The sequence below is a fragment of the Procambarus clarkii genome, chromosome 75, assembly GCF_040958095.1.
Source record: "Procambarus clarkii isolate CNS0578487 chromosome 75, FALCON_Pclarkii_2.0, whole genome shotgun sequence".
Classification (NCBI taxonomy): domain Eukaryota; kingdom Metazoa; phylum Arthropoda; class Malacostraca; order Decapoda; family Cambaridae; genus Procambarus; species Procambarus clarkii.
The window spans coordinates 22,726,117-22,739,130 of record NC_091224.1 but is presented as its reverse complement, the minus strand read 5'-3'; the positions used below and the strand labels follow the sequence as shown (position 1 = coordinate 22,739,130).

General features: G+C 38.8%; 1 protein-coding gene across 1 annotated transcript; it reads left to right on the top strand.

Annotated features, from left to right (window-relative positions):
• The first annotated feature begins 2,678 nt into the window (after positions 1 to 2,678).
• Positions 2,679 to 12,258, top strand: LOC123771714 (probable ATP-dependent RNA helicase DDX23). Its single transcript, XM_045764417.2, has 5 exons — positions 2,679 to 2,927; positions 5,270 to 5,563; positions 6,257 to 6,359; positions 7,611 to 7,778; positions 9,126 to 12,258. Exons 2-5 carry the CDS (start codon positions 5,280 to 5,282, stop codon positions 11,034 to 11,036), a joined length of 2,466 nt encoding a protein of 821 aa, XP_045620373.1. The 5' UTR covers positions 2,679 to 2,927; positions 5,270 to 5,279; the 3' UTR covers positions 11,037 to 12,258.
• The last annotated feature ends 756 nt before the right edge of the window (positions 12,259 to 13,014 follow it).

Here is a 13,014-nt window from a genome sequence, read left to right as displayed (position 1 = left end):
AAAAATATGAAGAAAAAAGTTGAGTGGTAATTAGTATGCTAAGAATGAATGGCTAAAAGGTGACATTAAGAGCTAGATCTTCTCCCTAGTCATTGATGTGTAAGCATTAGCCCATGTGCAGAAACATTAACATAGCTCTGTAAGCAGAAAAGCCATGCCCCTGTAGCGCATGTACATACTATTGTACATAAAGATGTATATCTTTACACAAACATGTCATCATCAAGTTGTGCTTGCGGGGATTGAGCTTTGGCTGTTTGGTCCCGCCTCTCAACTGTCAATCAAATGGTGTACAGGTTCCTGAGCCTATTGGGCTCTTATCATATCTACATTCATTTGAAACTGTGTATGGAGTCAGCCTTCACCACATCACTTCCTAATGCATTCCATTTCTTAACTACACTGACACTGAAAAAAAATCTTTCTAACATCCCAGTGGCTCATTTGGATTATAAGTTTCCCCCGTGTCCCCTTATTCATGTACCACGTGTGATAAATAGCCTCTCTTTAACTACCCTGTTAATTCCTCTTGAGAATTTTATACGTGGTAATCATGTCTTCCCCCCCTAACTCTTCTGTCTTCCAATGTCATGAGGTTTAATTTCAATAGTCTTTCCTCAACTTAAACCTCTCGGCTTGGGGACTAGCCTGGTGACATACCTCTGAACTTTTTTTTACTTCGTTTTGTGTTTGACTAGATATGGACTCAACACTGGAGCTGCATACTCCAGGATTGGTCAGACATATGAGGTATACAAGGTTCTAAATTATTCCTAACACAAGTTTCCAAAGGTAATTCTTATGTTTGCCAGTCTGGCATGTGCCACTGATGAGTTCGGCACATCTCCTGTGCCAGGTGAGTACGACGGGCTCACCATAGGCCGTGCTGCTTTGAACTTTTTGTTCCGAGTAGCTGAATATAAAACAACAACAGCCAGTGATGATACCACATATTAGTGGATGTGTGGTATCTCAAGCATCTGCATTGAACCACTCTTGGGAGTTAGACTGATGATGATTGGTTGATAAAGATTAAGCCACCCAAGAGGTGGCACAGGCATGAATAGCCTGTAAATGGAGGCTGTTTGGAGCCCTTACCAGTACAGTATCAGTAGCTGGTACTGTAGAGCTGTAGATAGTTGGGGTCTTCATAGTGATGATGATTGATTGATGAAGATTAAGTCACCCAAGTGGTGGCACAGGCATGAATAGCCCGTAATATTATAGTATAATAATACTATTAGTATTATGTACGCCTACATAAATAAATATATAAATAAAATGTTTATTCAGGTAAAAGTACATACATACATACAAGATGAGTTACAAACAGAATGTTGGATTTCTAGGTAGAGCTTTAGTACATACTATGCTTAAAGCCACAAATATGCACAGCGTCTCAGGCATCTTATTGAAACTTTTAAAATATTGAACAATTTGGAGGACGTTGATTCAAAAAACTTCTTCAGAAGGTCAGATGTAACAAACAAGGAGCAAGGGTTTGAAGCTCAACAAGCCATAATGTAGGACTGAAAACAAGTTTAGTTTAGTTCATTTATTATGCACCCCATACCCATCTTGTGGGCGGTAGTGGAAAGGGTTACAGAGGCACATAATGGGCTCAGGGACTGAACCCCACAATTCATATAGCTAAGCAAGTTACAATCTTGATGAGCTAGTTACAAAATTCAATACACATCGTGAATAAGAGATGCTTTTTCATCCACAGGGTTATACACCCATGGAACCGCCTACCCGCCGAAGCCGTACATGCCCCAAAAAAATGTTAACACTTAAGGTACAGCTGGAAGAGATCAAGGCAAATGGAGGAACCTATGACAACCTGCCGGCTTCCTGTCTAGGCCACTAGTGTAAGTGGCTCAGGTAATCTCAGGTAAGATCTTTAGTCTGCGGGTGCATAATAAATGGACTAAACTAAAAAAAAACGGTAGACTAAAGACCTTACCAAATTTACCTTTGATTTATTTGAGGGCCATTAACCTTAGTGGCCTCGACGAGGACAGGAAGCCGGCGGCTTGTCTAACGTCCCCCCTTCCATTTGCTGTGATGATCCTGAGATGGGAATATTCGATGAAGTTATAGCTAGTTTTCGGGCAAATCATTATTAATTGAGGTCAATCATTTTATAAATAAATAGATAAATAAATTTTTATTCAGGAAAAGTATATAGTTGATTTACAAACATAATGTTGGATTTATAGATAGAGCTAGTACATACAATACCTAAAGCCACTAATACGCTCTTTCGGGCAACAGTTGAGTTAGTTACCACAGTTATCAGTTGAGGTTAACTCCTGAGCCCGTAGGGCAGTTCATGGTTACATTCAACATCGTTCTGACAGTTCCTGCGACGGCGCTGGAACTAATCATATTGACATTTGTCTTTCCATTGGAGACTTTCGGCGCCGTGGAGAGCGGGGAGACCTGCTGCATGGGTAACAGCTTCAGCATATCAACCTACCCGGGCTTTGCGCCCTGGAGAGGCCACTCCGGACCAACAACCAGAGCCCAACTCCATAGTCTCCTGAGACTGATGGATGCCTACTACTACTACTACATTATCTGTTAATTCTTTTTCAACGCTGAAAATTGCATGGGGGTCGCTGAGCGTCTGATTACTAAGCGGGAGCTTCATTGACTCCACCAAAACATAAGACAATCATTCGTCAACAAACGTTGAGGTGAACACCAGAAGGCCAGCACGGGGAGCTGTTTATCTCCTAACAAAAAATGGAAATATTGAAGTGGAGAGCGTAACTTGCGACGAGGGAAGAGTGTTAGGGATTAGGTGCTACTCTGGGGGTCATACAATATATACACACCATCTCAAGAAGGCCAACAGGTGGGAAACACTGGTGCTTCATGTGACATTCGGCTGCGACTTTTCAAGTTTACTTGAACTTCGAGTGAGTAGTTTTGTGTACTTTTAGTATGGTTGTTGTGACTTGTCCCACCAGTATGAGTTGTTAAGCCTTACATAGCCTTAATGTAGTGTTTAGCTTTGAGTGCAGCTGGGAACTAGGGAAGCTCCATCAGGCCCAAGCATGAAGGGGGTAAAGTTATGCTCATGATTCTTTATCTCGGGTCATTCCGTCCATAAGTTTTTATTTCAAGAATATATACTGCAATACAAAACCTGAATTTATTGGTGGATACAACAGTCGATGTTTTGTACACTCCATCTTTAGTAGCTAGAGTATATAATTTAAATATAGGTCTGTATACAACTACAGACCTATATCAATCCTGCCAAACTTGTCAAAAATATTTAAAAAACTAATCTACAAGCTGCTTTACTCTTATCTAGCCAAACACACTATACTTAGCTCTTGTCAATATGGCTTCAGACCCAAAAAAAAGTACTAAAGATGCACTTATTAGTATGATTAACTTGATACATGCAGCTCTTGATAAAAATGAGTTCCCTGTTGGGTTATTTGTGGACCTGCGTAAGGCTTTTGACACTGTCAACCACCAAAACCTTCTTAAATTACATCATTATGGAGTCAGAGGTCACTCCCTGCAATACCTCAAATATTACCTTACTGATAGGCTCCAGTATGTTTCTGTGAATAATTGAATTTCTCCCACCTTAACCATCAACATTGGTGTTCCTCAGGGCAGCATACTTGGCCCTCTCCTCTTTCTCATCTACATTAATGACCTTCCAAATGTCTCCCAACACCTCAAACCAATTCTATTTGCTGACGACACAACCTTCATTTACTCCAGTCCTGACCCCCTTGCTCTAAATGCCACAGTGAATACTGAGCTAAATAAAGTCCATCTTTGGCTAACTGCCAACAAACTCACCCTCAACATTGACAAAACTTTCTACATTTTGTTTGGCAATAAATCCTCTAATCAAATAAATCTCAAAATGAACAATACCCAAATTTGTAACAAATTAGATGGTAAATTCCTTGGCGTTCTCATTGACAACAAGTTGAATTTCCAGGGACACATTCTAAATATATCAAAAAAGTTTCAAAAACTGTTGGCATTCTTTCTAAGATCAGATATTATGTACCTCGCCCTGCTCTGGTGACACACTATTACTCCCTCATCTATCCATATCTCAACTATGGTATTTGTTCTTGGGGTTCTACTACCCAAAATCATTTACGTCCTCTAATTACTCAACACAAAGCTGCTATTAGACAATATCCAACTCTGGCCCCAGACATCATTCGGTACCCCTACTCAAATTTCTGAATATGTTAGATATTAAGTCTCTGCACATCCTCTCATGTGGGTTATATATATACAGTATATATAAAATGCTGAATTGTAATGTCAATCCTGACCTTAAAAGCTTCCTTGAAGGTTGTAACAGAACCCATGGGCACCACACCAGAAACAAATACCTTTTTGATATTCCAAGAGTACGACTTAATCAAACTAGAAATGCTCTACAAATCAAGAGACCCAGAATGTGGAATGACCTTCCCAATTATGTTTAAGACTGTACCTCTCCCAACCAGTTTAAGTTAAAAATTAAGCACTACCTAATTAACTCCCTGTAACCTATCTTATCCCTAAAATGTCAACCCATGTCTGCTATTTTTTAAACAATGCTGTTTGTCGATCAAATTGTATTTTTGCTATTTTTCTGCCATGTTCCCCCTTTTTTATTTTTATGTTCTCAACACAAATTATACTTTAATCTCAATTAGTATTAAGTTTTAGTCTTTAGTGTTTTTCCTGCCCGAAACACTTTGCGTCATAGTGGCTTTAGGCATTGTATGTACTAGCTCAATCTATAAATCTATCAATTTCACACCTTGTATGTATGTACTTTACCTGAATAAACATTTGAATTTTTTGAATTTGAAAATTGGACACTGTTTCAATTATCCAATTTGAGATCTGTATACATAACTCAAAATTTTTGTAACAATTTCTTAACCATTTTTTTTAACCGGAATATTTTGGCATTGATTTCTTATCTACACCAAAACTGGTTCTTAATTTCTTCCACTTGGACAGGACGGTAGAGTGACGGTCTTGCTTCATGCAGGGTGGCATTCAATCCCCAACCTTCCAAGTGGTTTGGCACATTCCTTATCTCCATCCCTTCCTAAATCCTTATCCTGATCCTTTCTAAGTGCTACGTACTCGTAATGGCTTGGTGTTTTTGCCTGATATTTCCCTTCCCTATTCTTAATTTGTTCTCTGGTTGAGCCCAACATTGAAAATATGTTTTACATTTTTGTAGATTTTTAAGCACTATATTTTTATGTTTCAGTTAATACAACATGGATGAGGATACAGGATTAAGGTCGCACCGGCGAGAACGGAAAGAAAGAAAAGAAAAGGAAAGAAGGGAGAGGGAGAGGGAACGTGATAGGGGAGAAAGAGAAAGGGGAGAAAGAGAGAGGGGAGAAAAGGAGCGTGATCACTACAGAGAGCGGGAAAAGGAGAGAAACAATGAAAGAAATGATAGAATCAATGAGAGAAACAATGAGAGAAACAATGAGAGAAACAGTGAGAGGAACAATGAGAGAGAGAGAGACTATGACAGGGAACGCATCAGAGAGAGGTAAGTAAGCTTCTCTGGCTTGTATGCTCTGTCTTTATTGTGAACAATAGGCAATTGTTCACAATGTGAACAATCTTCTCTTGTGAACAATATACAGTACACATAATAAACTGTTATAACTATGAAAAGCAGTATGTACATCTTAAAAAAAAACTAAGGTTGGATTTTGCTTAAAATTTTATTTTGCATATTTTAGTTGATACCTAGTTATTAAATTTAATATATGCATAAATAGTGTACATGTTAATTTTTATTTAATCTTTTATTATAGACTTTGGTAATCATTTTGTATGGAGAACAGTAAACAAAATTATTCACAAATGGATGTTTTTAAATACTGTATAGGAATGCAGAGAATTACTAAGTTGAGATTAGGCTTTATTTGTAGATTACATCTTGCCTGTAGACAGTTATCAAATTTAACTGAGATATACAGGTCTTGTGCTTATATAGGACAAAAAAGAGGGTGAGGTCAGGGGGTTGAGGGATTAACCACAATAAAATTTATATTTTATAAATATTAATTTAGTCATGGGGGAAGCCATGCTGAATTTTCTTTGATTTTGTTGGATGGTGGTTTAGTGTTGGTAGCTGCAGACTATATAGACTGCATTCTAATGTTTTCTTTGTTGATGATGAGTTAAGTATTCCTGGATAGTAGCATAAGGACTAATCTTTCATATGTCCTCTCAGGGAGAAGGGTCGTGACAGAGAGCGCGATCGGGAGAGGGAACGGTTAGACAAAAGAAAGCGATCGCCTGAGGCAAAGTCCAAGGAGGAACTAAAGGCAGAGGAGGTGGGTTGGTGTGTACAAGTATGGAATTCTCTCCAGAATGGATCATACTTGCTATTACAAAATTTGTTTGCAGATGTACTTTTTCTGTTTTTGAAGCTACATTACAGTACTGTACTGTACTGTATTTGATATAAGTGTACCCATTATTTTATTTCTTTGTTAAGAAAGCAACTGTAGAGACTTGGAAGACATGCTTGAATTTTTAAATAACTGACTACTCTTATAATTTATCAGTTTTACAGTACCAATGGGAATCCATTTTCAATATTGGACCTTGACTATTTGTTACCTCTATTATCCTTAAACAGCAGCTATGACCATATCTGCCTATGCATAAAAAACAAAACAAAAAAATTCCAACAAATAATTTTTCATTATAGAATTATTAAATTGCACACAGAATGTAAGAGAAACATGAAAATAAGTGAATATATATAGCTTCACTGGGTGGAGGCGCTCTGCAGGGTTGCATCTGGCACTTGTCAGTGCCTGATATTAGACTGGTGATGCTTTCTGTTTTATCCTCCGATGTTTCACTGATAATTTGATTACTTGTTTTTCTTTATTTACATTCACAGAGAGCTTTTATATCCATATTTGCATTATGTAAAACCCAGACAATAATTGTTTAACTCATCAAATGATGATTAACCGCATTCCCCTAGTCAAATGCGGTTCTCATCATTATCAAATGATAACCATATTTGTATCATGAAATGGTTGCAGGATTTTTTCATAGGTCAAGGTAAACTCCATTACATCCACATAGACCTATTATATCCATATTTGTATCATGCATGTAAAGCCCAGACAATAATTTTTTAAATCTTCATATGATGATAATCACATTATCCTGTGAATCAACAACTGATGTTAACAGCTGTCTAATGGTTAAATACTTTCCTCTATTATGATTAGATCAACCTATCATAAATTTCTCTGGTCTGCTTCTCCATATTTCCAAGAGAACACTTTATACTCTTCCCTGAAGCTGTCAACATTGTATTGTCACCTACACTTTGGCTTCTTGCACTTTACTTATTTACCAAGTTTTCTTACCTGTTAATAATGCAATAAAGTACATTGCAAATGTGTATTTATCTTACGGAGAATAAAAAGGAAGGTCAGATACTTGAATTACAATGGTACAGTGAGGTAATCAGCCATGACCAATAAACTATACCTTTTCCAGTGTTATTGTAGAATTGTAAATGTCTGTTCTCTATTGTAATTAGCAATCATTATGTGCAGATTGAAGAGGCGGAAAAAAGAGAGGCGGAAAAGAAATTAAAGAAAGAGCCTTTGTCTTTGGAAGAAATGGTAGCAAGAAAGAGGGCAGAAGAGGAAGCTCTCAGCCGTCCCAAATTCTTGACCAAGGCAGAGAGGCAAGCGGAGGCACTCAGACGCCGACAAGAAGAGGTATGGTATTTTTAAGTCAATATTTATTGTTCATGTGTTAGAGAATTGGTATCTTCCTCTTACACTTGTCTCTATCCTGATGTCAGAGAAGTGGCCCATGCTCTTCACTTATTGTTTCCCTCCTATGTTAGAGAAGTGGCACCTTGCTCTTCACTTGCTGTTTCTCTCCTATGTTAAAGAACTGGGCCCTTGCACTTCGTTTGATATTTCTCCTACTGTTACATAAGTGGCAGCAGGTGCTTCACTTGTTTCTTTACCCTTGTGGGTTTTAGCAAAAATGATTAAATGTCAGCATTTCTGCTTGTGTTCAGCACATTAATGTGTCTGGCAATTGCTGGCTAACATGTCTTGCCTTGACCCAGTGTAGTTGGACTGGTCAGTACATCAGAGCCCTCAGCACTTGAGAGGTGGCCTCTTCAGTGCTGGTGACCTTAATGTTCAGTTTAAAGTCAGTGTTCTCAAGATTCCTCATCTGGCCCAACTTGGAGAACCAGGCATTAACAACTGCAACACAAGGCACTATGCCTTGAATGGCCTCATACTGTCTGTGGCGTTCTCTAGTACATCACTCCATCAGCGATCATTCATTCTTAGGCTGGCTTGCATTTGGAACTTGTTTGCTCAACAAGTAGATATGTTAAATCCAGTCAACTGATCATATGGAGGCCTTGGCATACAGCTTCAGCTTCATCCTGTTATTAACGTGTTTGTAACTTATCATGAAGCAAAATTAATTTCTAATGTTAATAAGTAATAGGCTCATCAAATAAATTAATTCCTAGGGCTAGGCCTCAGATGAGCTGATGTTGATATCAGCTCTTAAGCTTATATTTTAAATATTAACACCAGTGAAATTTCTAATGAACACTAGTCTTAGTTTAAAAAAAAAAGGTAAATGTGTGGGTGAGGAAGGAAGAGTGAAGTGTGTGCATTTGGAACACAGTAAGTGAGATGGTGGTGGATGCCAAAACTATCATTGGTTTCAAAGCATTATATAACAGAATACTGTATAGGGAAGACAGGACACCACAAGCATAGATCTTATCTTGTAACTGCACTTGCTTAGATTATTACACGCACATCATACATGCAAGCATGCATACATCCATATATGCCACACTTTTGCTCGTTTACTTACTTTGCTCTACTCAGTACCTCACACTGTTCCACATACTATCTGATTGCTTTGTATTTATGCTGTATGAGTTATTAGTTAAGGCCATGGAGTTTATTAAAAAGATTAATATCAATTGCTGTGAACTTGAGAGAGGTGGTTCAGTTAATGAAAACATCAGAATTATAAAGTGAGATTTATCGTTGTTGGGAATAATATTTATATTTTTATAGATTGATGAGATGCGCAAGAGGCAAGATGAGGAGAGGAAGGCGCGAGAAGTCATGTACCAGGATGGTCGGCGGGAACTGGAGCAGGCCTTAAGGCAGGAAGATCCTCGGGAGCGCGACCGACACCGTCGAGACCGAGAGCCAAGAGAGAATAAGGAGGATGTTGAGTTGGAAAGAAAAAAGCAGCTTGAGCGAGATGCTGTTAATGAAAGGTACCTTGGTATTGTGAAAAAGAAGAAAAAGATTCGGAGGTTGAATGACCGTAAGTTTGTGTTTGACTGGGATGCTGGTGAGGACACGTCAGTAGACTACAATGAGCTATACATCAATAAGCATCTTGTTCATTTCTTTGGTCGTGGACATTTTGGTGGACTAGACTTAAAAGAACAAAAGAAAGTTCAATCAAAGTTTTATGGAAACTATATAGAACATCGTCGTACTCAGGCCGACAAAGACCAAGAGCTGATCCGCATAAAGAAAGAACAGAAGAAGGAGGATAAGAAAAAGTGGGATGATCGGCACTGGAGTGAAAAGAATGTAGAGCAGATGACAGAACGTGATTGGAGAATTTTCAGGGAAGATTACAATATTGCAATCAAGGGAGGTCGCATCCCCAATCCAATTCGTACATGGGCAGAATCTAATATAAAGAAAGATATTTTGGACATTATTGCCAGTGTTGGATACCAGGACCCGACACCAATTCAGAGACAGGCTATCCCCATTGGTTTACAAAATCGAGATATTATTGGTGTTGCAGAGACTGGTTCTGGTAAGACTTTAGCATTTCTCATTCCTCTTTTGGAATGGATTCAGTCTCTTCCAAAAATTGCTCGGTTAGAGGATGCAGACCAGGGGCCATATGCATTAGTCATGGCTCCAACGCGAGAGCTGGCACAACAGATCGAGGAAGAAACAACAAAGTTCGGAGGTCCTCTTGGCATCCGAACAGTGGCAGTTATTGGTGGCTTGTCACGTGAAGAACAAGGTATGAAGTTACGAATGGGCTGTGAAATTGTTATTGCCACTCCTGGCCGTCTCGTAGATGTGCTTGAAAACCGATACCTTGTATTGAATCAGTGCACCTATGTTGTCTTTGATGAGGCCGATAAAATGATTGATATGGGTTTTGAGCCAGATGTTCAAAAAATTCTTAAGTTTATGCCAGTGACAAATGAAAAGCCAGATAATGAAGATGCTGAAGATGAGGACAAGTTGCTGCAAAACTTCCTCTCTAAACATAAGTATAGGCAAACTGTCATGTTTACAGCTACTATGCCACCTGCTGTAGAAAGAATGGCAAGACAGTATCTTCGACGACCTGCCTATGTGTACATTGGCTCTATAGGCAAACCTGTGGAACGTGTTGAACAGGCCGTGTTCATGGTTAGTGAACAAGAAAAGCGTAAGAAGTTACTCGATATTTTGAAGAGAGGCATTACACCTCCAGTACTCATTTTTGTCAATCAAAAGAAGGGTGCAGATGTGTTAGCCCGTGGTCTGGAGAAACTGGGCCACAATGCCACAACTCTCCACGGTGGCAAAGGTCAAGAACAGCGTGAACATGCTCTCGCTAATCTCAAGTCTGGAGCAAAGGATATCCTCGTGGCTACCGATGTTGCTGGTCGTGGTATTGATATTAAGGATGTTTCTCTTGTCATCAATTATGATATGGCAAAGAACATTGAGGACTATACCCACAGAATTGGTCGTACTGGTCGTGCCGGAAAGCATGGAAAGGCCATCTCTTTCTTAACCAAAGATGACTCGCACTTGTTCTATGAGTTGAAGCAGCTAATTCTGTCATCACCAGTGTCATCATGTCCACCAGAGCTGGCTAACCACCATGAAGCCCAACACAAACCTGGCACAGTTATGACAAAGAAACGAAGGGAAGAGAAAATATTTGCATAATCAGAGGTGCAAATGTGATTCTTTTTCACAACTTAGTCTGTTATGCTCTGTGTGTATTGGGACTGTTGGTGCCATCAGTGTTAGTTGAGTGTGACATTAGGTAATATATCTAGTGTGATAATACAATTAAGTTTCACAACACCGAAATGAATTGATAGCATAACAGTTGATATATACTTTATGCACAGAATATAGATACTGTTGTTGGCCCTAGATCTACTTGTGGAATGTACTGTATTCTTGAAAACCTTGTGCAAAGCCAAGTAAACTGTACGAGAGAAAATTGAATTACTTTCTAGAAATGTCCAAATATCGACCCTTTTTTTTTCCAAGTTCTCTGTAAAAGACCTACTTGAACAATATTACTAAATATTCCTGCTTCTTTCCAGAAACAAATACTGTGTATGATGAAGCATGGAATAAAAAGGTTAAAAAAAGTCATCTAAAAAGTGCATTAAGAGAGATGATAATGAGGAGTTGTATGGTTAGGTACAGTATTATATTGAAACATTGCACACCAAAATAGCATTTTGGTTGTGCAAATTTCTTGCATCAGCTTGAATACAGGCAGACCCTACCCTTGGGCAGTTTGAATTTTGAGTGTTAAAATCACGGGCTCGGATTCACATTATCTAAACTCGTGCAGAATTGAGACCAGCTGTATTTTTCATCACGTGGGATTCATAAGTATCTCTTTTAATTTTTGGTAATAATTTTCAACTCATTTTTCCTTGTATGGGCAGATAAACATATAGGAAAGTACCTGACATAATACTGTAAAGTTTTTATAAAAGCACGTAACCATTATTTTAGTTTTCCTTTCCAAAAACAAAACTGCCTTCCACATTTGTGCTGAAAAACATTTCGGTTACACTCGGGCAATTAAGAAAAGTTTGTATTCTGTCTTTACTAAGACAGTAATGTTAATTCATTTTGTTGATGGACAGGCAGCCAGTGTGTTTTCATTCACATTAGGCTTTTATTGACGTCCTCTCCCAAGGTCAAATTACTGACCCCGCCTAGAATGCAACCCCACAACAAGCTGACTAGCTCCTGAGTACCTACTTACTGCCAGGTGAACAGGGGGGTATTCAACCATGGCAGTAAGATATGAAATGCAGCCAATCATTTCTGTCCTGCCCAGGGTATACATATGTAATCATATATTTTTACTATCTGGTAACAAATCTATGTAAGTTGGAGTTATTAAATATAAGTTAAGCATGATGTTTTATTACCAAAACTTACATGGATTATTGTCAAACTCAAAAAATGTCTTGTATGGGATTATCAAATCAATATTACTTATCAAATGAGATATTTTTCTTACAGAAGATGATCCAAAACTAATTATCATGTCATGTTATTACTGCCAATACACAGAAGACCCTAACATTTTACCTGTATCTTGACATATAATGAATTTTGTGTTCAGAGCACTGTACCCAAGTTTTGAGACATTGTATATCAAGATTTTGGGGCTCCAGTTCCGGAGTTAACCTCGAAGTTGGTAAAAGAAGGCACAGTGACTCCAAACCTGGAGACCGTCGAGGTCGAGGTCGAGGCCGGAGAAGAACCACCCCCAGCAAGGGCAAGAACGACCCCAGCCTCCCGAAGCAGAGCCTGGGCCACACGAGCCCCAGGCTGTGGACTTCTGAGTCCTGCACCTACTGGTTCTAGACAGAGATCGTCACAGCCCCTATCACATGAGGCCGGCTTCCTTCTAGACCAAGCAGAAAGAAGAGTAATAATTAGTAATTACAACAATTATTATAATTATTATAATAATAATAATTAATTAATAATTATTACTCTTCCTTCTGCTTGTTCTTGAAGAAAGCCGGCATCGGGTGAAAGGGGGCTGTGACGAGCTCTGTGATGGGTCTCTACAATTGGTCCCTACCTAAGGGTTGGTCCTTAAGGGCTCAATTAGCCTAGAACCCAGTTCCTTAAAAAAAACTGGTGACACTCTTACCCT

What these genes read in the sequence shown, in the direction of transcription:
- LOC123771714 (XM_045764417.2), top strand. Translation starts at nt 5,280, where the DNA reads ATGGATGAGGATACAGGATTAAGGTCGCACCGGCGAGAACGGAAAGAA. An exon ending in AGGAACTAAAGGCAGAGGAG is followed by an intron (nt 6,360 to 7,610) that starts GTGGGTTGGTGT and finishes CATTATGTGCAG; the next exon opens with ATTGAAGAGGCGGAAAAAAG. An exon ending in TCAGACGCCGACAAGAAGAG is followed by an intron (nt 7,779 to 9,125) that starts GTATGGTATTTT and finishes ATATTTTTATAG; the next exon opens with ATTGATGAGATGCGCAAGAG.